At 35.5% G+C, this 22,686-nt stretch overlaps 1 protein-coding gene across 5 annotated transcripts in view; it reads left to right on the top strand.

The window, feature by feature from the left end:
* MACC1 (MET transcriptional regulator MACC1) overlaps positions 1 to 16,804 on the top strand; it is an 82,038-nt gene extending 65,234 nt beyond the window's left edge. For 4 of the 5 annotated variants that reach the window (XM_038557061.1, XM_038557062.1, XM_038557063.1 and 1 more), the window contains 2 exons: positions 3,310 to 3,498; positions 16,335 to 16,804. In XM_038557061.1, the coding sequence (XP_038412989.1) occupies positions 3,310 to 3,498; positions 16,335 to 16,547 (402 nt within the window). In that variant the 3' untranslated portion in view covers positions 16,548 to 16,804. Of the gene's footprint in view, positions 1 to 3,309; positions 3,499 to 15,235; positions 15,354 to 16,334 lie in introns of all 5 variants that reach the window. The other variant, XR_005369519.1, reaches the window with a different exon arrangement.
* The last annotated feature ends 5,882 nt before the right edge of the window (positions 16,805 to 22,686 follow it).

The raw sequence follows: 22,686 nt of genomic DNA, 5'->3' as shown, positions 1-22,686 counted from the left end.
GCAGTGTTTTGTTTTTAAAACATGCTGTTAAAATTTTTAAAAACCCATATCGTCAATGTCCTTTATTTTATCAAGCTAATATGCTTCTTGTGTATGCAATGCATCACAACCCCAAAAATGATCTAATTCTCTTCTTAGTCTTCATGTTTTAATAAAACTCTCAGGATCATTTTTTTTCAACATAACATTTACTTCATTGTAAGGCTCAGTGGAGAGATATAAAATAGATAAAAGAACTATTTTGCCTTTAAAGTGGAAATTCAGTATTTTATAAAAGTAAAAAGAAAAATCAAGAGTATATTCCTAAAGTGACTATAATATGAATACATAAATAATAATAATGGTAGCTAACACTCCTTTAGCGTTCTCTATGTGTTTGACCCTGTGCTGAATTCCCTATACACACTATCTCACTTAACCATAGCAACTCTATGGAGTAAGTATAGCTAGCCAGAAGCTTCATCCTACTAAGATAGTCTTGGGAGGCTGGGAAACTTGCCCAAGATCCCATAGTTGGTTAGTATCAGAAGTAGATTTGAGTTTGGTTCTAAAATCTTTTTTTTTTTTTTTTAATTTTTATTTATTTATGATAGTCACAGAGAGAGAGAGAGGCAGAGACATAGGCAGAGGGAGAAGCAGGCTCCATGCACCGGGAGCCTGATGTGGGATTCGATCCCGGGTCTCCAGGATCGCGCCCTGGGCCAAAGGCAGGCGCCAAACCGCTGCGCCACCCAGGGATCCCTGAGTTTGGTTCTAAAGCCACACTTAATACTATTATACTTTCCTAAATCAGTTATGAATGTGTGTGTGTGTGTGTGTGTGTGTGTGTGTGTGTGTGTTTATGTGGTCTGGTATAAAAGTTTGTGTGAATATGTATTTTGAGCATGTAGTAAATACCATTATAACTGCAAGACTGGGGCCCCCCAAGAGATGAGTAAGATTACAGAGGTAGGTTCATGTAGAGAAGGAGAGCTTTAATTGAGGTGTTGAGGTGCACATGGAGGAGAGAGTTTTTTGGAGAGGAATTTATTCTGAGACACTAGTTATAATTTAATAAATAAATAGTATATATAAAACATTTTCTTTCATTATTTTTATGATTCTACAGTGATACTGACGGGGTTAAATTTTACAAGCCCCAATATCCAGTTGTTCAATAGCTAGTTTTATGATGGGGTGCTGAATTCTCCATCTAGGCCATTTAGAGTCATTGGCTAATGTACCTGTGTGAAGCTGCATGTGCATTTTGCAGCAGCTCATTACATCTCATTACCTCTGCATTAGCTCGTGTTCAGCATGGACTCATGAAGGCTTGAATTGAAAATTGCCTTCTTGTTTCTCCTAGTGACCAAAAAAAAGTTATTTTTTGGCCAAATGGTCTGGAAGTTTAAACCTAATCATACCTGCACTATATTGGTGTATGCTAATTAATTGAGTGGCTTTGGTAACTAACTAATCAGTGCTGATGGAGAACACATTCAAGGGAATAGTTCCTAAAAACTCTTACTGTGCCTCAGTGGAAGCTTCAGGATTCCTGTGTGGAAGGGGCTTGGCCTGGTTATATGACCAGAAGATGATGAAGTGTGGAGTATAGAGAGACCATCTCTTGAAACTTTATTTGCACAATAAGTACATTTTTTGTTGAACTATATATTAATTTGGAGTGCTGGAAGGGAACTAATAAAGATAGTGGGTTCAGGGAACCCTGGGTGGCGCAGCGGTTTGGCGCCTGCCTTTGGCCCAGGGCGCGATCCTGGAGACCTGGGATCGAATCCCACGTCGGGCTCCCGGTGCATGGAGCCTGCTTCTCCCTCTGCCTGTGTCTATGCCTCTCTCTCTCTCTGTGTGACTATCATAAATAAATAAAAATTTAAAAAAAAAAAAAAAAGATAGTGGGTTCAAAAAGTAGTCCTATCTAGACATTGAGACTGGTTGTCCTTATATATTTGACACTTGACATTTCCTAAAGCGCTTGAATATCTGATTCAATTTTCACAAAGATAGGCAGCTAGAGAAGATGGTATTACCTCTGTATCCACTTTAAAAAATCATTAGACAGAGATGTTTTGTGATTTATCTAAAGTCCTTTGTGGAATTGAATTTTAAACTCAGATTTTGTAACTCCAAGTGCAGGTTTCTTTTCCATAAAACAGCAATCTGGAATAAGCATTGTTAAAAGTATTCCACGATTTACTAAAAGCACCTTCAGGGGCCTGCTGGCTCTATGCTGCTTTTTCCTTAGTTCATAACTCCTCACCATAAAATTAAGGACCAGTACAGTCGGTGTATAAAAACCATGGGTGGTCTTTCTAATGTTCTTATAGGAATGAATACTCTATGGACTTTACTAGTTCCCTTTGGCCATTCATTTTTACTTATTGTTTCGTAGTGATACATAAAGCTTTTAAGTGCTGTTAAGTGACAAGGCACTACCATACCTGTTTATTTGCTTGTATGAACAGGGAAGAGATATAGATAGACCTAATGCCATGTTTTAAAAATATATTCAAGGCAAAAGGAAACTCATAGATTTGCTTGAAATATACATGGTGATTGACAAAGCTCAGAGGCCTAACTAAAGAAGGAAGAGAAAGAGGGAAAGGAAGGAAAGAGAGAAAGGAGGGAAAAATTGATGGTTTTCCATTTTGCATTGCTGAAGACTAAGTTTTTTATCTTTAATACTCTGTGGTTTCTATTTAACGCAATTACACTGATGGTGAAGGGAGAGAGTTAATTTTCTAAGGTCATAAATATCAATAGCTTTGTTCAGAGTCGTAGAAGTATCTCATTTTTATGCAAGAGGAACTATTCTGGGAAGTTTTAGATCACATTAGGATGAAAAGTAGAATAATATTTACCAGCACTAGTGTGCTTATTCTTTAGAGAAATCCTGTAGCCAATTCTCTGGTAAGGAAAGGAATTATTTTTTGTAGGGTGAATAATCATCCCTGGGTTGATAAATTATAGACTTTCAGAATCTCAGGGTATCTTTGGAAGTGTCTAGTTCAACTTCCTCCTTTTCCAATTAGTACATTAAGAAACATTATTAGTTGAGTAGCCTACCCAGGGCCCTATAATTAGTCAGAGAGTTGGGCTTAAATCTCCCCTAATTTTGGTCTAGTCATATCCTCTGTACTTTGCTGGTTGGATTTGTTTAAAAGTAAATCAGCTTTTTGAATTTAGAAACCTCAAATATATATGTGGTGAGAAAGAGGTTGCCAGTTTCTAGAAAATATAATGAAAATTTTAACTTACAAGAGAAAGCCCAAATTAGTTGATTTTAACTATGATATGTAATTGTTGCTGCAGGCTCTGCTGAAGATGGATTGCCAAGGGTTAGTAGCACATCTCATCCAAGAGGCTGCTATTCTGACTTCAGCTGTCAAGCTTGGAAAAGGCTGGAGGGAACTAGCTGAAAAGTTAGTACGACTCACAAAGCAACAGATGGAGGCATATGAAATTCCTCACCGAGGAAAAGCTGGAGATGTTGCTGTTGAGGTAAGATTTGTTTGTCTAATTAAATAGTAAAAAAATTACAGACCAAGTAAATCAAATGTGATCAAACCTATACTACATACAGAGATTAAATAAGGGAGTGTCCTAGAGGATCCACTAACTGAAGTCACTGCACCCATAACCATCAACATTATCTGAATACACACATCGCTCTTTAAAGGCATCAAGAACCTTTAAAATATATTGATGTTTCTCCTACTGGATTGCATATTAACATGATCTTTGCTCAAATAAATGGACCAAATTGGATATCTAGTCAATCAGTAGGCAGGGCTATAAGAACTTGAGGCAGAGAAGAGATAAACTTTGAAGGGAGGAAATGGGGCCAAATCAGAATAAAGGAACAGGACATAATAGTAAGTATTTATCAGTCTTCAGTCATAGACTTAGTCATTTGTGATAAATAATGTTTGGTGACAAGCATTAAGGAGGTAGATAGTGCGGGGTAACTGGTAATGAGAGCCAGAAATATCTAAGAGTTTCATTGCCTCCTTCACAATTTTGTATACAGTAAGAACTATAGACATCAAATACAGAATAACAACACTTGGTATAAAGTAAATATTTGCCATGCAAATGTTGTTTTTATTGATATTAAAACAAATGTAAACTGTTACGCCTAAGTTAGATAAATATTTTCTCTATTTACCATAAAGAGAGTCCATTTTTATTGACTTAAATGAAACTATTCCGGTGACGAGCACATATAAAATGTCCTGTAGCTTTCTCTCACATGAGTGAAAGCATTTTCAAGATATTTCAGTTAAGAAAAAGTCATTTCTTTGATTAAAGGATGATTTGGAAGCTATATTCCCCACTTCCTATTTGGACATAGAGCTGGGTTTTAATTTCTTGAGAAAATTTTCTGATTTTGAAGCAACTATGCCAGCTAGATGGGCAAAACAAGACAACCTTTCCATGAAGCTTGAAGAGTCAAATCAAGTCAGTTGAATCCAAGCAGCTGCAGTGGAAGCTTCAGGGTTCCTAGAACCTGGGTGTCCAATCAAGACCTCCACTCAACAGACTCTTTAGCCAGGAGCATCCAGGACTTATTTCTCCCATATAGTCTACTTCCCCCTTATAGACTATATTTAACCCCATACACTAAAAAGGACATTACAGTCTACAAATCAGTTTTTTGCTGAATGAGCTAAAGATAACAGGCCTTTAAGAAGGGAAAAAAGACATTATGCTGGGATATACTCTTCTGATATTTCAAAGAAATTGATTAAAAAGATGTCTAATTGTGATACCACCTCCTGGGATGCCTGGGTGGCTCAGCGGTTTAGTGTCTGTCTTTGGCTCGGGTCATGGTCCCGGAGTCCTGGGATCGAGTCTCCCGTAGGGCTCCCCGCATGGAGCCTGCTTCTCCCTCTGCCTGTGTCTTTGGCTCTCTCTCTCTCTGTGTGTCTCTCATGAATAAACAAATAAAATCTTAAAAAAAAAAAAAAAAAAGAGATACCACCACCTGTCAGAATGGCCAAAACCCAGAACATTGATGACACAGAATGCTGTCAAGGATGTGGAATAATAAGAACCCTCATTCATTGCTAGTGGAATGCAAAATGGTACAGCCATATTGGAAAGCACTTTGGCTATTTCTTACAAACAAAGTATACTCTTAGCATATGATCTCTCAATAACACTCCTTGGTATTTGCCCAAAAGAGTTAAAAACTTTTGTCCACACAAGATGTCCTTCTGCAAGTATATGGATAAATACACTGGTGCATCCAGATAATGGAATAGTATTCAATGCTAGAAAGAAATGATCTACCAACCCATGAAAAGACATGGAGGAATTTTAAATGTCTATTACTAAGTGAAAGAAGCCAATCTGAAAAAAGTTTCACACTATATGATACCAAATATATGACATTCTGGAAAAGGTAAAACTATGGACATAGTAAAGAGATCAGTGGTTGCCAGCTACCGGGAGGGAGATATAAATAGGCAGAGCATAGAGGATGTTTAGGGCAGTGAAAATAGTCAATATGATATCATAGTGATGGATGTATATCATTATACATTTGTCTAAACCCACAGTATATATATAACACCAACTCCACCCAAGGAGACTTTAGGTACTTATAATGTATCATTGTAGATTCATCAACTGTAACAAGTGTACCCCTCAGGTGGAAGCTGATGGGGTAGGCTATGCATATGTGCAAGTGGGAGATATATGGAAAATCTCTGTACTTTCCTCTCAATTTTGCAGTGAATCTAAAACTACTTTAAAAATAATTATTTTATAAAGTTGCCTAATTGAAAGCTAGACTTTTTTTCTTAGTAAGGCCTTATTTTAAAAAATGTTTTCTTGAGAATTATTTATCAGAGCGTTATTTATTCTCTCAGGTTTGTTAAGCATCTAACCTCTCTAATTGTGATTGTTTATATTTTGTCTTCCTCCAAATCTTGATGGAAGCCAACAAACAGCCTACTTGTCCATTATTCACTTTTGCACAGTCCAAATCACAAAGGACTAAGTCTATGTCTGAGTTTGATAAAATACTCAGAAGCAGGGAGGAAAATCCCTAGGTGTCCTTCTAGAGGTTATCATTCAATTTACTGTGGCTAAGGCTAACAAACACCACTCTGAACTGTGTTATTAAATGCTTGGAAAATTATGCATGGTCTATGGGCCTAAAGCCATTCCAAATAATCTATGGGAGTCTTTACCTCTTAGACCACTTAAACCAAAGGGTAGATGTATACTAATTTTCATTCCCTTGAAAAAAAATCCAATTGTACAATTTTTTTTCTCTCAGGAAGGAGTTGATTTTTAAATATGATCAATATACAAGTCAAAAAATTATTTCAAACCACACTGATACTAGTTCTGGGTAGGACATGCAGAGGGAAGGAACCAGCATCAGGGAAGGGAGATAACGAGGCCTGGCGGTTCCCATGTGGCTTCCATTTCCTTTATCTCACTTCTTCAGAGGGCACACTTTCCAACAGTTCCTCTCTATGTGTGCCAATGTCTACAATGGGGCTCTTTCACTCATTTTCCTTCTTTTTCAATTTCTCCCTTTTCCTTTTGTTCTATTTTTATTCTGTCTTAAAGACAGTTATCTGGCGCTTATTCTGGGCCAGGCACTATTCCAAGAGCATCACAAAAATTACCTTTATTTAATACTTTCAACAAAAACTTCTGGGGTGGATACTAATACTAATATATAGAGGTTAAGTAACTTGCTTAAACACCTATAGCTAGAAATTCATGGACCCAGGTTTGAAGCATGGGCTTTGATCTTAGAGTCCTTGTACTTTAACTATTATACTCTGCCCACCCACACCAAATCCACTGTGCTGTGGAGTGGCAGAACCAGGAGGTGTGGTCAGGACTGGGGGGAAGGGTGGTAAGGGGCTCCTTTCACTCTTTCTTTTCCTTTTTCAAGCTATCACATGATACTACCAAAATTTCACTTAGCATTTTTTATTCAGCTTCAATCCAGTTAAAGAAGAGATTAGTAATAGTATCAAATTTTTCTTGAGTACTTTTGGCCATTTCTTATTCTTTTATAAAGTTAAAAAAAAAAAAGCTTCTCTCTGGAAATTTCTGAGAATGTCACTTTTTAAACTAACCATCTCCCTAAGTTATAAGAAATGTTACTCAACTTTTCTAATGAAATAGCATTTCCTACATAAAAGCAAAGCTACAAAACTTGGAATCTGTTTTTAAGGGAAATACGTTTGTCAGAGTATTTCTTTTGAAAGAAAATACATTTATGCTATACAAAGATGTTTAATCATTGCCAAGGTTTTCATGTGAAATTTAATGAAAATTGGTTGGAGTTTTCCTGAAGATATTTATTTATTTATTTATTTATTTATTTATTTATTTATTTATTATTTAGAGCTTTAATTCAGAAAACAGAATCAACAAAATATTAGTAAAGTAGCTCATTTAAAAAATTTGGATTTTACAAGAGGAAATGCTGGAGATTTTAGGGCTAAGATATTCTCAGGTCTAAATTGGATATTCTTTACCTATCCTTCTGTGGATTAATAGTATATATGACAAATAGATAGCCACTATCTTCCATTGGCTTTTGCCTAACAAAAAAGACTATGCTCTCTCCATCTTATTCAGTAAGGGCACTTACTTATGAAGGACACTAAAAGGTCACTTCTTATTAAATGACCTTCTATCCCACTGGGCTCCACCTCAACCACAGGCACAAGTAGGTCTGTCAATGCTGATTTTTTAACTGTCCTGCCAGAATGGGCCACCTTGACTGTGGAAACCTAAGGAAGTCAATATTACTAATTGTAATATATTTTTATATCAGAAGCTACTCTCCCTATAGACTTATGACTGGTATGGTGTGTTTATAAGTCTTTTTGTAGTCCACACTCAATCAATGAGGATCTGATTCCTTGTTTTATCTTCTAGACATAAATTTGCCCCTCCTCATTTTTGACCAGCAGCTATAGTGTCCCAAGCATTTTATTTTAGGTCTAGATTTAAAATGACAAGTAGGTATTCCTCAAACAGCTAATTTTATTTGCTTTTATACATTAATTAAAATTCTATATGGAATTCTTCCTACTTATTTAGTATCTTTCCTCTGAATCCTTATTCTCAGTATTTAATTCGTCTATACATTTAACACGTTTACTAGGACTATCAGTTCTTAGCATTAGAGCATTAAGAGCTACAAAAATCACAAGCAGAATGAAAAATGTGTTTGTTTTTTTTCTCCCTAAGGCCAAGTTTTATTTGGCCTGGGAATTGAGATAAACTGTTGTTGTTGTTGTTTTTTTTTTTTTTTAAGAAGGGGTAGGGGGTATAGGAAGAGGGAGAGAGAGAATCCTAAGTAGGTTCCACACCCTGCACAGAACCCAACATGGGGCTCAATTTCATGATGCCGGGGTCATGACCTGAACCAAAATCAAGAGTTACTTGCTAAACTGACAGCTACACAGCCACCCCAAGATTTGAGTTGCTATATTTTAAGGAAGTATATGATTAGATACTGAAATAAGTGAAAATGAGAATAGCAATAGGTTTGCAATTTATTGCATGTTTACTGTGTGTGTCAGCTAATCATTATGAGCATTTTATTTACTCTATCTCATTTATTTTAACAAACTCTGTGAGGAAAACATTGTAGCTATTCAGTTTTCACAGTATGCTAAGGGTGAATGCATTTAAATTATCCAGAATTACATGGTTATTAAATATAGAACTGTGATCCAGACCCAGGTATGTTTTGACACAGTTCTATCCATATGCACAATTGATAAGTCCTTTCAGAATTAACTAATAAAAGGTCAAGTGGGAGGAGCTGTCAGAAGACACATCCTAGTTCTGAGGGATGGATAGTATTTGAATAATTGGAGAGGATTGGAAGGGCGTTTCAGTACTTTTTGATACCAATGACTTCTAGAGACTACTGAAGACAATATGTGGGCTGGAGGGAAGAGCATTTTAGTAATTACTGGGAGATTTGGTCAGAGATACATGTGTTTTGAAGTCGGTAGAGAGAGCCTTTAATGACTGCCAGAGCATAGTGGTTATGCTTCCTTGTCTAGATTCCTGTTCCAACTCTATCATCTACTAGCCCTATGACCTTAAGCAAGTTACTTGACTTTTCCAGGAATAATTTTTTTTAATTGCAAAATGAGGTGAAAAATACTTTCTTGCTTATTGGATACTTGGAGGATTAAATGAAATAATGTATGTGAAATATACATTACTAAGAGGAAGAGATAAATTTGACAACTGTGTGACATTGAATGACTTTGGAAAAGGAAATAAAGTATAGTAATTTTTTAGTAATATAACTGAGTGTAACTATAGAAAGAATGTAGGTAAGGGAAAAGTCAGCAATGATTTCAAGGTTTCTCTTCTGAGAAAATGGCAGAATGGTAATGCATGGAAAAAATGAGAAAAAAATCTTGGCTGGTCAGCTTTTTTTTTTTTATGGTTTAACAACATTTCATTTTCCTTGGAAAATATCTCTTGCAAAAGATAAAAAGAATGTCCTTGAACTCTTATGGTTTTCTGGCTCACACAGTAAGTCCTGGATTCTGCTTACAGGTATGGCATTGTCCAGGTCTAGCCATGGTACTTAAATGTATAGTTTGCTGGGCTTTTAGAGTAAGAGCTATATTTATAATTTCTTTAAAAATGGGAAAGTATTATATGGAAATTTCCCTGCCAGTAGCAAAAAGTGTAGAATAATTTCTGAACTCTTCATTGTTTGCACTAGAGATTTGACACAGTGACATAATATTTAGATACCATAGTCTGTTTTGTATAATACTATAATGCTTCTTGCTACCATCTTTAATTCCAAAAAGATACTCAATTTTTTGAAATGATGGGATAAAGAAAAAAATGACATCATAGTGAAATTCATGGGGTAGCACACTGTATTCTTATGATCTTTGCTTTAATCCTACATTATGTATCTTGTTACATCTGAAAATCAAGTAGAAATAATAATAATCATTAAATATTATAAGGGTATCTTAAAATGGATTTAGAGACACCAATATTTGATTTAGATTTTAGATTTTCTTCATTAAGGCTTACTTTGAGGGATCACAAACAACCAGGAATTTTAGAAAACCGTAGTCCAGCTAAGTATAAGATTTAAATCAGCATTTATTAAAACTTCTTAATATTGAAACAAATCTGTGGCTATACTTTAATGAAATGAGCCTGGATTTATAGCCAGGTGACCTGAATTCTCTTACTGGTTAGTGAATGAGTTAGTGAGGTAGTGACAACAGCTTGTCCAGCAGGTTCTCCTAAGATGTTAGACTGGGTGGATGCACTAGCAAGGAATGAGTACTCTATCCTCTGGCTTATGCTTAACCCCTGATTTTCCAAGTGGTTATTCCTAGAGGAAACAGAGCTGGCTATTTCCAAAGAGACTTTTCCAAGAGAATCTTACATAAAGTTTTAACCAAGTACCGTCTCCCTTTGGAAGGAATAGGGACCCCTTGATATGTTAGCCTCCTTTCTTTTCTGAAAATAATGGTAACTTCATCTTCAACAATATTTAGATAGTTACCAATTACAGGTGATATAAGGCCCACTTGGATATTGTAAATGATGTACTGAATATAAAACACATGTAATAATCATTAATAAGGCAAATTTGCCTTAATATTTCTTCAGCTAATTATACTTAAAATGAAACATTGCTTCTATAGTTTTATGAGGAAAGTAGGTGGGTTATGAATCTTTTAATGTGGCAAAATGTAATTATCCAAATGTAGTTAACCAATTGCATTCTTTATGCAATTCATGTTTTATGAGCTAAAAAAAGACATAGAATGCTTTCCTCAGATCTGAATTGCTTTTATTCATGTTGCATTTCATTATCTAGAGCTTTATCTAATGAATCTTACTGGCTTCTGGGAATAAGCACTCTAAATTTGGAAAACTATTTTTTAAATCTCTATTCCTGTTTCATTTCTTTTGACATCTCACCACTTCTTTTATTGCTCTTTTACCTTTTTCTTTGTCCTTTAATATCTGGGAGATAAACCAAAGACATAATTCTTTTAGAGAAATGCTAGAACTTTGGAAACTGTTAACTTTTGATAGGTTAAATGCTTACTGATGCTACTGCCACTTATAGACGGAGACCAAAACACATTTCTGAGAAATTAACAACTCTATGCTTTTGACAGCCTCATGCTCCTATTCAGAGATGAACCCATAACATCATAAAGTTAATATTAAAAAATATAAGAGTAGAGGAGTAAGAATGAGAACTGTGTGTCAAATAATTGTGACTGAGATGAGAAAGCTGAGAGAATTTGTTTTGTGATTAAGAATAATTCAACAAAAACTCTCAGGAGCATGCTTTCCTTTTGATTTGTCTAAGCATTAGCGCAGAGATTCTGCATATCACCCCTTAAATCATAACACTGAACACAAGCAGAAGAACTATTTCGGTGGAAGAAGTATTTCAAACCACTGAAGAGATAGAAGATAATATAAACCTGGAAGAGACCTAAGCAATCCACAATCACTTCCAGCTTTTGGAGGACTTAGGTCATCCTGGAAAGAAATTTGTTTATTCTACTTATTTTTTTTTTCATTCAAACATTTCCAGAAAAAAAATACTTCATTTTCTCTTGAATTATTACAAAGCTGAGAATCCTTTGTGGCTTTCAGTGAGTATTTTTGGACATAATTTCATAAAGTCTGTAGTTAAATTAACATTTGCAAGTTCCCTTTTGTGTCTTTGCCTTCAATAGAATATGTTCACTTGCTGAGTAAGAGAAGTACAGTGACATAGAAAGAAATGCTGAGGAAATAAAAGTGTAAACATTTAAGGATTTGAGTCAAATGTCATATAGCTATGCCACAAAAGACAGCAACAACTGATGCATTGATGAAGGCTGGATTTTTGTCATGCTTTGTAAGGCAAATCTCAATATAGAAAAAGTTATATTTACCATACCTGACAGAGATTTGCTTATTTCTCTTAATAAAATACAATTTTAAAACACAGTTCCCCAAATTTAATATTTCTCTTTTCTGTCAAGGACATAATTATAGCTTATGCTTTTGCTCCCATTTCTTCTCAATAGTTCTTGATATTTGCCCTATTATGTATCTTAACTCCATAATAATTTTAGTATTTGTATGTTTCTGTGTTCTGCCTGAAGTAAGTTAACTTATCTTCTTGAGTGTTTTATATATGCTACCTCCTTAATCTTCATCAATACTAAATTCTTCATGTCACTAAGTTAGGATTCAAACCAACCTCCCCTTTCAATTATAAAATACTAGTTTTTGCAGATTTTTTCCTTTTAAAAATGCTTTTATTTTCCACTGCTTCTCCTTCTCACTTTGTCTCTCTTCCTTTAACTTTGAAATTCCAAATGTGACCCACTTTTTCTGTGGCTTCTAGTTCCTTGGCACCTGCTCATACCTCCAGTTTGCCTCCTGCCACTTGAAACTGCCTTCTTCATGGTTACCAAAGACTTACTAATTGCCAAATCTCTGGATTTTCTCAGTTTTGCTTCATGCTTCCACATTATTTGATGTTAGAGGTAGCAGAGGGGGATAACAGAGAAGAGATGTCCTCAGCCAGTGGCATGCTGGCAAATGTTCAATAACTCTTCAAGGGAGAAAAAGCCCTACACTGTAGGGTATAACTTTGCCAGCTTCCATGGTATAACAACTCCTAACATTGATGACTTTAACCTCTCTATGTGATGTCACTGAACATGGAATTGGAAGGCTATGTGAACAATAGGCTCTGAGAAACTGCTGTGAGCTGAATGTCCTTTTTGGGATGCTATCAGTCCTTGACTTCTGCAACATGAAGTACCCCATTCCATTTTCTATTACTCTGACACCAGTTTCTCTTCATCTTTTTATTGCTTCTATTTCTTAGTTGTAATCCCTAACTGTAGACTTAACTAAGGGTTAAATTTTTCATCCCTTCATTTTCTTTCTTGGCATTTTCCTCCACTCTAATGCTTTCACCATCGCTTAGCATGAGTGTTGCTAAACTCTTGACTGTTCCCTGGAGGTCATATCTCTACTCCAATATCTTATTGAAGATAAAGATACTCCCTCCTTCACCTCATATGCAGTAGGGTTAAAACTAGATTTCTTACCTTTCTCTCATCCCAAAACTACACACTCATATCCTATTAAAAAGTATTAAATGTAACTGTATGCCGGACCCTTCAAGAAGTGCTTTAGACATAAACCTGGAAATTATTATCTATATTTTCATTTTCTATATTATTATATATACTTTAAGGAGTGCAAAATTCAAAGCTCAGATACTTTGATTAATTTACTCAAATTGACCCATCCAACAGGGAACATAACTAAAGATGTTAACCCAGGACTCTGACACCAAAACCAATCTTTCTTTTTATTACACTGTAATGCTTCTCAGTCAATGGAACTATCATTTTTATTTTATAATTTTTATTACATTAAATTAAAATATGAAAGTAATTTTTTGAGTTTTTAACAACTGTTAGTAGTGACCAAATCCTGTCTATTCTTGCATCGGGCCAGTGTTTATGCAAGTATCTATTTCCTTCCATGCTATAAGCTTCTAAAATCAAGCCATGCCATATTCACCATTTTATTCCTTTGTGTAACAAAATTATTTGTAGTGGTAGCTACTCAAATATTCTTGATTTAATAAGTGAAATAATTAATTAATGAACAACAATGTATTTTGAATATATTCATTGTACTTATGCTTCCATAATGTTTCTATGTCATTTCTATTCAGAGCCATAAATGATGTTTTATATAGCAGATCAGGTTTTGCACTGAAGGAATATTCAGGTTTAGTTTGCTGAAAAGAGAAACAAAAATGGAATGCAATATATACTCATTTTAGTATAAATCGTGATGTTTACCATTGCCCTAAGCTATTGTACCCATTTCTATGTAGCTTATGGATTAGACTCCAGAGAATCCCCAATAAGTTTAAGGCAATATCCTTCCTTGCACTTCTGACTAATTCAGAGTAGTCCTGGGGAGTCCTTTTATACTTTCAGATGTCTTATTTAGGGTTCAGGCTCAGAAATTTCTCTGAATTGCGAGAGCTGACTGAAATGCTCTATCAGTAAAAATTGCCAAATGTGAGAGCGTTGTGTGGCTCTCTGCACAAGTGAGTAGATAAGTGTATCATTGGACTTCTTCTGAATCTGTAGTTTCCAATTCCTGCATCACCTGGGTGTATTTCCTGCTTCAGACAGCACCAAGGGACGGCTGCCTGATTGAATATGCCTCAGGGCTTTTCTATACATAGCAATCCACCGTGCTGCTGCGGCAAGATATGTGATGCAGAGTTTTTCTATCAGGAAAAGCAGTGGAGCCATTTTGGCTGCCTCTGTGAAGTTACTTTGAATCTGCACACGTAGTAGTGCACAACCTGAAAATTACCCACTGCGATTCTTTAGAAAACATCTGTTTTTTGTGATACTATGCCATCATCTTGGTACCAAAACATCCCAGTTGCTATTTATCATAAAATATCTTCAAATACATCTTTTTATCATTCACTTACTAAGGGATTTAGCATAAAATCTTAGAAGCCTTTAGCTATAAACATCATGATTTTAAACAACATATGACATGTTGAAAAATAACGTACCAGCTAGTTGAGCATCAGGGAATTTTAAATGAATGCAATATAGAACTCAGGTCTCAAAAGCTTTTACAGAGAGTTTGTATATACTCACTACAGAATAGTCTACTTGTTTAGTGTGTCTTTGCATCTAAGCAGTCACAGGCAAGATTGAATCTGGCAAAAAGGCTCTGGTAATATGCCTCAACTCATCCACCATTGCTGAACAATTAGTGGTGACCACTAGGTTTGGTTTCAAAGTGAGTATTCAGAAAAATATATGAGAGGACACCCCATTCACAGTCTATCAGTGATGGAAGATACCGTTCTTTATAAGCCAGGTTGGAGAGGGTAAAGCTTACCCACCAAAATCTGGGATCATTTGGGACAATGCATCATGACCACCTGGACATGGTAGAACTTTGATAATTATTTTCTGTTCAGTACCTTGCAGAATCAAGCTTCCTTAAGAGGGATGAAGATACGAGTGTTTGTGGGTTCTCAGGAATGCTAATTTGGACGAATAACATCAAACTATCTTTTGAGTTCAACGCCTAGCCTTTTATGTAGATTAAATTGAAACATAATGGAACTCTTTATTTAGGTCTTTCATTCTTTTAATTTCAATTGTAGAGTATATGAGGCCATCAAAGCAGGATGAAAAATTATATCCCAGGCCCTACTTCATGTGCTACTACTGTGAATGGAGGCTCTACTTTAAGACGGCAACTTGCATAATATTGAGCTCACGGTCTGTGTTCCTGCATTTTGCAAGTGATAAAATCACAAATGAATTAGTTTAGTGAACTCAAATTAGTAGCAAGTAATAAAGTTTAGATTCTAAATATTCCAGTTATAAGTGCATGGTTCATTTTGTCGTTTTCTTAGAGGGAATTTATTTTAAGCTGGATGTGTTTCTGTGTGTGTATGTGTGTGTGTGTGTGTGTGTGTGTGTGTGTTATTCTACAATTTGTCTTATTTGCTTGGTCTTTGTCTTTATTCTCCCTGAGACTGGTTGCCTAGGTTACCATTACATACATGCCTGAACATGAAGTTCCTCTTTGACGTCCATTTATTTCTATGGAAACAATGATGTCATTGGTATGGGTGGGTGCTCAGGGAAAGCATAATGAAGTACTGAATATTGATCTTTCTTTCGGTCATAAAGTGATTCATTAAATTACTTTTTAAATTAAAGTACTGTATTTTTGCTTTCTTTTTGACTTGATCATGAAGGTACATTTTTCCTTGTTTATAGACTTGCTCATATAAAATGACTTACTTAAAGCATTAAATATACCATATAGCTCTTTCTCTGATGTGTGGTATTGTAAAGCTCACCACAGATACTATTACAAGAGTCATTACCTTACCTTAAAAGTGTCTCAGAGAGTGAGAAGTTTATCTCAGTAACATCTAAATATCATCCAGAAATTTTGCAAGGAATTTTTATATTCAGATCAAAGCAATGAGTAATGTTTAGATGATGGATCAAGAAAAAAAGAGGCCCTATTTGTAGTCATTATTTTAAAAATCGCAAGGTTTAGAAACAGGGGATATAACAGGGAAGTGATAGTTACTAGAGCATGTTTTCTATGATATTAAGTAAATCTACATATAATTGGTATTCCTTTTTTTATCCTAAAAGGCTTTTAAAACTTCTTTTTTAAAAGCATCTATTTTCTTCTGTTTTACTTCTGCTCTACTCCAGTCTAATTTTTTTTCTTTATAGATGATGTGGAAACCTGCTTATGATTTTCTCTATACTTGGGGTGCTCACTATGGAAACAGCTACAGAGACATGTTACAAGACCTTCAATCAGCTTTGGACAAAATGAAAAACCCTGTGACCAAACAGTGGCGAGATTTAACTGGAGCTTTAATACTAATACATTCCTTAGAGTTTTTGAGAGCAACTGCATTCTCCACTTCTGAGGAAGTATAAAAATGAAGGGTGTGTTCTGGGGAGGAGGGAGAATGGTAGGGGGAAAATGTGTGTGTGTGTAAAGAATCTCATAAAAGTATTACTTGTTTTTTTCAAGTTTGAAAAAGATTTTTTTCCTGGTGAAAGCACAGCCTCACACAAAATCCAAGGGTAGGTCTTACAATCAAGCATGTATTTTTATGTATGTTTCAAATGCAAACATTAAGCTGTTGTATTGTTGAGAAAGGAAAATAAAACCCTCTGTCTTTTCAAAGTTACATTCAATTTCTTTAAGTTAAAACAAATGACTGTTAGCATAATTGTATCACACAGATACCCAGATAAACTAGAGGCTTCCAGGGTGAACACTGGAATTTTACCAGTAGGCAGGTCAAGAGAGAGGAGAAGGAAACACATATTCTGTGGATAGGCACAGGACTACAATCTTTCGATATTTAATCTTTTTTTAATTTCTCAGTGGAGTTTGCTAACATTCTTCCCATTTTTCATCTGAAAAGACTAAGGACTGGAGAAGACACTCAGGGCAATATAGCCAATGTGGAGTTAAGTTTTCTGTCTGCAAAACCTGGTTTTATTATTTTTTTTAAATAGCACATAGCAAAATAGTAAAAATTAAAAATGCATATTAAAACTCATAGGGACAGGGTAGCTACTTCATTTTAAGTGAAGCTTGCTATACTTTTCCACTATATTTTGAAAGACTGCCAGAAAGAAATATGATTTATCATCAGAAATCTATTGTCTGTATCCATGAACTATAGTTTTCACCATCTTCTTCCAGTAACTTGGGACATAGCTAATCCTGCTTAACCTGGATTTTTTCTTCAGGATCATAGTGCACAGTAGTTCTTTCACTCTCAGGGAGTTTTAATAAGAAAAATTATTTTTTAAAGCCTGATTTATCACTGTTGAGGGTAGCAGTCTCAACCACCCAAAACACTGATACCTGTGTGTGTGAATTTTCATGTGTTCATGCAAATATGTGTGTATGTGAGTGTGTTTGTCAGAGTTTTTCAGAAAGCTTTTGGAAAACAGAGACTATATAATAATTTAGTTCAGTACAAACGCTAACTGCTGGTGGAGTTCACAAAAAGATGGTTTGGGCTTACTCATAGGTTCAATCCTTTTGCCACCTTGCCAGCGTTGATTTGTTTTGGACAGTCATTCATTTATTGTCATTTAATCAACAGTTGGAGTGTGTGTACCTATTCTGTGGCAGACACATAGATGCTTGAGGTTAATAATAGGGAAAGAAACATGATCCCTGACTTCAGTATTGCTAAGTGATAGAAACAAGCAACAATTTAAAACATTATACAGTTAAATGTAAAACTGAATCTGTAATAAGAGCTGCAAGGGACAGGCTGAGACCCCTTGGCATCTCAGCCTTATATGGAGGGCCATCACATGAAGCCAAAAGATCAGACATGTTTGCCCTGGGAAAGAAGTGATGAGCCTGAAGGAGATGGGGCATTGCTTCTAGTCTGGGAGGGTAAAAGAGGTAGTTCCTCCCTCAGGCAGAAGGGGAGCTTTGGAAATGCAGGGAGCCAACAGAAAGGGCCTAAAAGGGTAAAGGAGTGAAGGAAGGAAAGACACACCCTCAAAGGTAACATGATAAGCTGAATAAGGATTTTGTCCGGGGATCCTGAATAAAACATGTCCATTTGGCTAAAAAGTAAAAGCAGAATCTTTTTAGAGCTTTTAATCCACCTACCCAGGGGTATTTGTTATGCTGGCAAAGGTAATTTGAATTAGGTTTAAGAACAATCTTCAAGGCTTTCAATATTTATATTTGATAATAAGAGAACATAGCCTGCCCAGGGAGTTATGCACACACATTCAAGGACAGAATTTATTTTAGTTGAAAATAAATTCAGAGAGAGGGAAAAAAAATACAGTATGTAAGTTCAGGACACAATCATTTTTAGTGGTGATTTTGCTTTCTTTAGAACATTCTTGGAATCTTATTAGCATGTCAGCAAACCAGAGAATTTCGGGAAGAGATAGTACGGAATTAATAACTGGGTTTTTCCAGGCTCTAAGATCTGAGAAGACAGAGATCTTGTTAGCTGATTAGGGTAGTAAGATTAAACAAATCACTTCAGGTTTATATCACATCATGTGTTGTGACTGTGGCTGGGAAGTTTAAAAAGAGTTTAAAAGATGAAAAACATGAGGTCCAACTAAAGGATGAAGCAATGGCTTAAATATTAATATATACAAAGATATCTTATATTCTTATAACAAATCCTTCCAGAGGAATTTTAAATCCATGTACAAACACTCTGTTCTTATAAATATATTCTAATATTTTTATAAATCACTTCTACTTTTCTGATTTTTGTATTTTTCTTCCTATAATGGATTTCATAATCAGGAAAGATTAACTCAGTAATCTTGAATTGCCTTTAATATTTGGCAGCAAATCAAGGAAATTAATAAGGCACTTAAATCCCATCCTTGACATCATTAAAAGCATCAAAAGCCATTAATCTAAAACTTCTTTAAGCATTTCAGAAGTGGAAATATCATAGATAGTTCTTTCAGTACCTCGGGCTTTTTCTCTAATGATGCGTTAGGATGAGATTTTAGTTCAGCTCTCAGCTTGCAGTGTAACAATTTTTCTATGTAAGCCACTGATCCTCCACTTCCTCTGTTAAAGCCTTAATATGAAGACCAATTAAGGAGGTGCATGCAAGAGTGGATAATTAACTGTTCATACCAATAATGGATACAGCACACTTTCATGTCCTGTAATGTAGAAAATACCATATGAAGTTTTGACCTTGGGGATAACTACACTTCTGGAAGGAGCAGCATGTACAACATTAATAGATGGCATTAGTCTAAGAAATGTCATTGCTAATAAACAGGTTTGAATATATGATATGAAAATACAGTAGGAGAAAAAGGAAATACAATAGGGAGAATACATTCACATCATACCATGCTATAATTAGAAGGTTCAGAACTTGAGTTTTCATGCTATGCTACTGTAAATTATATTTTCTGTAATTTTTTCAATGTCTAAGGAATATATTTGGGATGCCTGGGTAGCTCAGTGGTTGAGTGTCTGCCTTTGGCTCAGGGCATGATCCTGGGGTCCTGGGATTGAGTCCCGCATCAGGCCCCCCACCGAGAGCCTGCTTTTCCCTCTGCCTATGTCTCTGCCTCTCTTTCTCTCTCTCTCTGTGTCTCTCATGAATCAATAAATAAAATCTTAAAAAATAAAAGTCTAAGGAATATTTGAGGCAATATAAAAAAAGGAGAATAATGAAAAATTATGTTGCTAGACACTTTTCTAATTAAAATAGATGTTTTCTTCTTATTCCCACATAATTTCCCCCTCTTCTATGTGAAGTTATTTCCCATGTACTGCTGTATAGCTTAGTTAGTGAAGTTCCAAAGATCATATATTACCAATATGCTAGGTGCGGTTAACCCAAAGGCATTCTTCAGAATAAAATAATTGTTAAAAGTTGTTTTCTTGCATATATATTAGTCCACAACACAAAATAAAAAGCGATTATGTGTACACAAGAAACTTGAATTTGTGCAGGTGTAGCATCTGTTGTTTATTTCATATTCAGCATCAAGATTTCAGTAAGTGTATAAATTTGTGGCTTCTGCATGTACTTTTTACATTGATTTTCTCTTTATGTATAGCTAAGCTTATATAACCCAGAACATTTTGAACCTAATAGCTTTGCAATTCTGAATAATAGTGTCAGTTCATATATGAGGGAGTGTAGGAGAGATCAGTACTGAATAAAAATTAGTAGTGCCAAAGGAGAAAAGTCCAGAGCAAGTACTGCTGTTGTGGTAGTGAATACAAGAGGGGCTTCCTCTGTAAAACAGCAGTCTAGAAGTTGAGAGCTGTGGCTTCTAATCTTTGCCTATTACTTCCTAAGAGACTTTCTTTTTTTTTTTTTTTTTAAGATTGTATTTATTTACTTGAGAGAGAAATCACAGAGCACAGGAGCAGGGGAAGGGGCAGAGAGAGAAGCAGACTTCCAGCTGAGCAGAGAGCCCGACATGGGCTCCATCCCAGGACTCCAGGATCATGACCTGAGCCGAAAGCAGCTGCTTAACTGACTGAGCCACTCGGTGCCCCTCTAAGAGACTTGACTTGTTGTCTAGCCTCTCTGGGCTTCAGTTTTTTCATCCATAAAATAAAGAATTTGAACTAGGTAACCTCTAAAGTTCCCGTTGGGTTTAAATGTCTATGAATATATAATAAGTAGGATATTTCGTGTGTTTTTATTTGTTTTGCTATACAGGAAGAGAATGTGAACTAAGGCTAATAATTTGAACATAATGATCTACGTCAAAATAATGTCCTTTATGTGTGAGGCATAGCACACATAGCATACACACAGGAACATACTAAGCACTTTACAGCACTTTACACTATTACTTACATAACCTAGTGAAATTGTTTTTGCAATATGTACTGTTTTGAATAGTTGAAAACCACCCAACCATTCAAACAGACTAGACAATGGTACATGAGGGTTGCTTAGAAGGGCAGCAGGAGTTTTACGAGTAGTGACCTAAAACACACACACCGCCAAACATTCTCTGGTATCATTGCAAGGCCTTAGACCAGGCAACCTCTCTTGCAGAAGTCTCCAATTTCAGCAGCAGAATCACCTGGAGGACTTTCTGGAACACAGCCTGCTGGGCTCCACCCCCAAATTCCTGATTTAACAGGTCTATGGTGGTAACCAATAATTTGCATTTCTGTTAAGTTCCCCTGTGATATAGATACTGCTGGACCAGGAACCCCACTTTTGAGAACCAGTGAATTAAAATTTCCTTTCTCTGTCTAGAAATAAATTTTTGTTAAGCCAGAAAAACTTGCTCTTAGATAAACAAGTTTTTGTGTCATTCCATCCGAGAATTAGTTTTTAAATTATAAATTATAAAAAACAAAAATGCAAAAAAAAAGTAAATAAATAAAATAAAAAACAAAAATGCTATATATCAGGTGAACTTTTCACAGTGAATCTTATTGATAAAAGCCTTATTATTGGGGAGCCCTGGTGGCACAGCGGTTTGGCGCCGCCTGCAGCCTAGGGTGTGATCTTGGAGACCTGGGATTGAGTCCCACGTCGGGCTCCCTGCGTGGAGCCTGCTTCTCCCTCTACCTGTGTCTCTGCCTCTCTCTGTGTGTGTCTATGAATAAATAAATAAAATCTTTAAAAAAAAAAGCTAATTTAAATAATTGAGAACTTTGCATCTCATTTGAACACATTTGAGTAAAAATAGGTTAATAATTTGATATTAATAATTCATAATTTCAGTGTGTTAAGATGATTTTGCAAAATATATGTAATAATGCACTTGTTTCTTTTGAGAAATCCTTGTTTTACTGACCCATCACTTGTTAAACTTTTTGTTGAATTAATTTTCCCTACTGGGAAAAATATTTTTTAATCTGATCAATACAGCTATCTAGATGCATCACTTTCATTGTAGAATTCCAAAATGATTATAGGCACTTGTTAATAGGGTAGCCAGACATTTTCTTTCCTGAATACTTCCACATTTAAAGGGATGGTGATTCTGAGAAGGGTGATGAGCTGGACAAGTTCACTTAAACATTATGTATTGTATTTCACCCTCTACATCATTTTCTTTTTAAGTTGTTTCTTTGGGTAACTAGGAGGGTCTACAACTTTTTTTTTTTTCTGTTCATAGAAATAATTGAGGCTATCCTGGAAGCAGATTTTTAAAGTTCCTAAAATTTAAGCCTGCATTTGAGCCCTTGGTACATACTGGGACATTTAGCATATCCATATAAGTATGATTAGTACTTAAAATCAAAACAGTCATGATGAAGTTACTGGTCTTATTTAAATTGGTTCTACCAAGCTCAGTCTTTTAAACAGACTTTGGGATTGGTAAGTTTGGTATAATATTAATCTTACACACATTAGATTAAATGGCATAATAGAATTAGCTAACAAACTTCTTAGAAAAATTCATTTTGTGGGAGGAAAATATACTCTTTTACTCCCAGAAAATATGTACTCAGTGCTCACCCAGGCACCTCACATTACAGTGTAAAGAAAGGAAAGTGGAGGGTAGATATGGAAAAGAGTTTGATTATGGTCTAAGGAAAAGAGACTATTAA

This window comes from Canis lupus, chromosome 14, assembly GCF_011100685.1.
Source record: "Canis lupus familiaris isolate Mischka breed German Shepherd chromosome 14, alternate assembly UU_Cfam_GSD_1.0, whole genome shotgun sequence".
NCBI classification, from domain to species: Eukaryota; Metazoa; Chordata; class Mammalia; order Carnivora; family Canidae; genus Canis; species Canis lupus.
The sequence above is the reverse complement of the archived record's forward strand: the minus strand, read 5'-3'. Positions and strand labels throughout refer to the sequence as shown.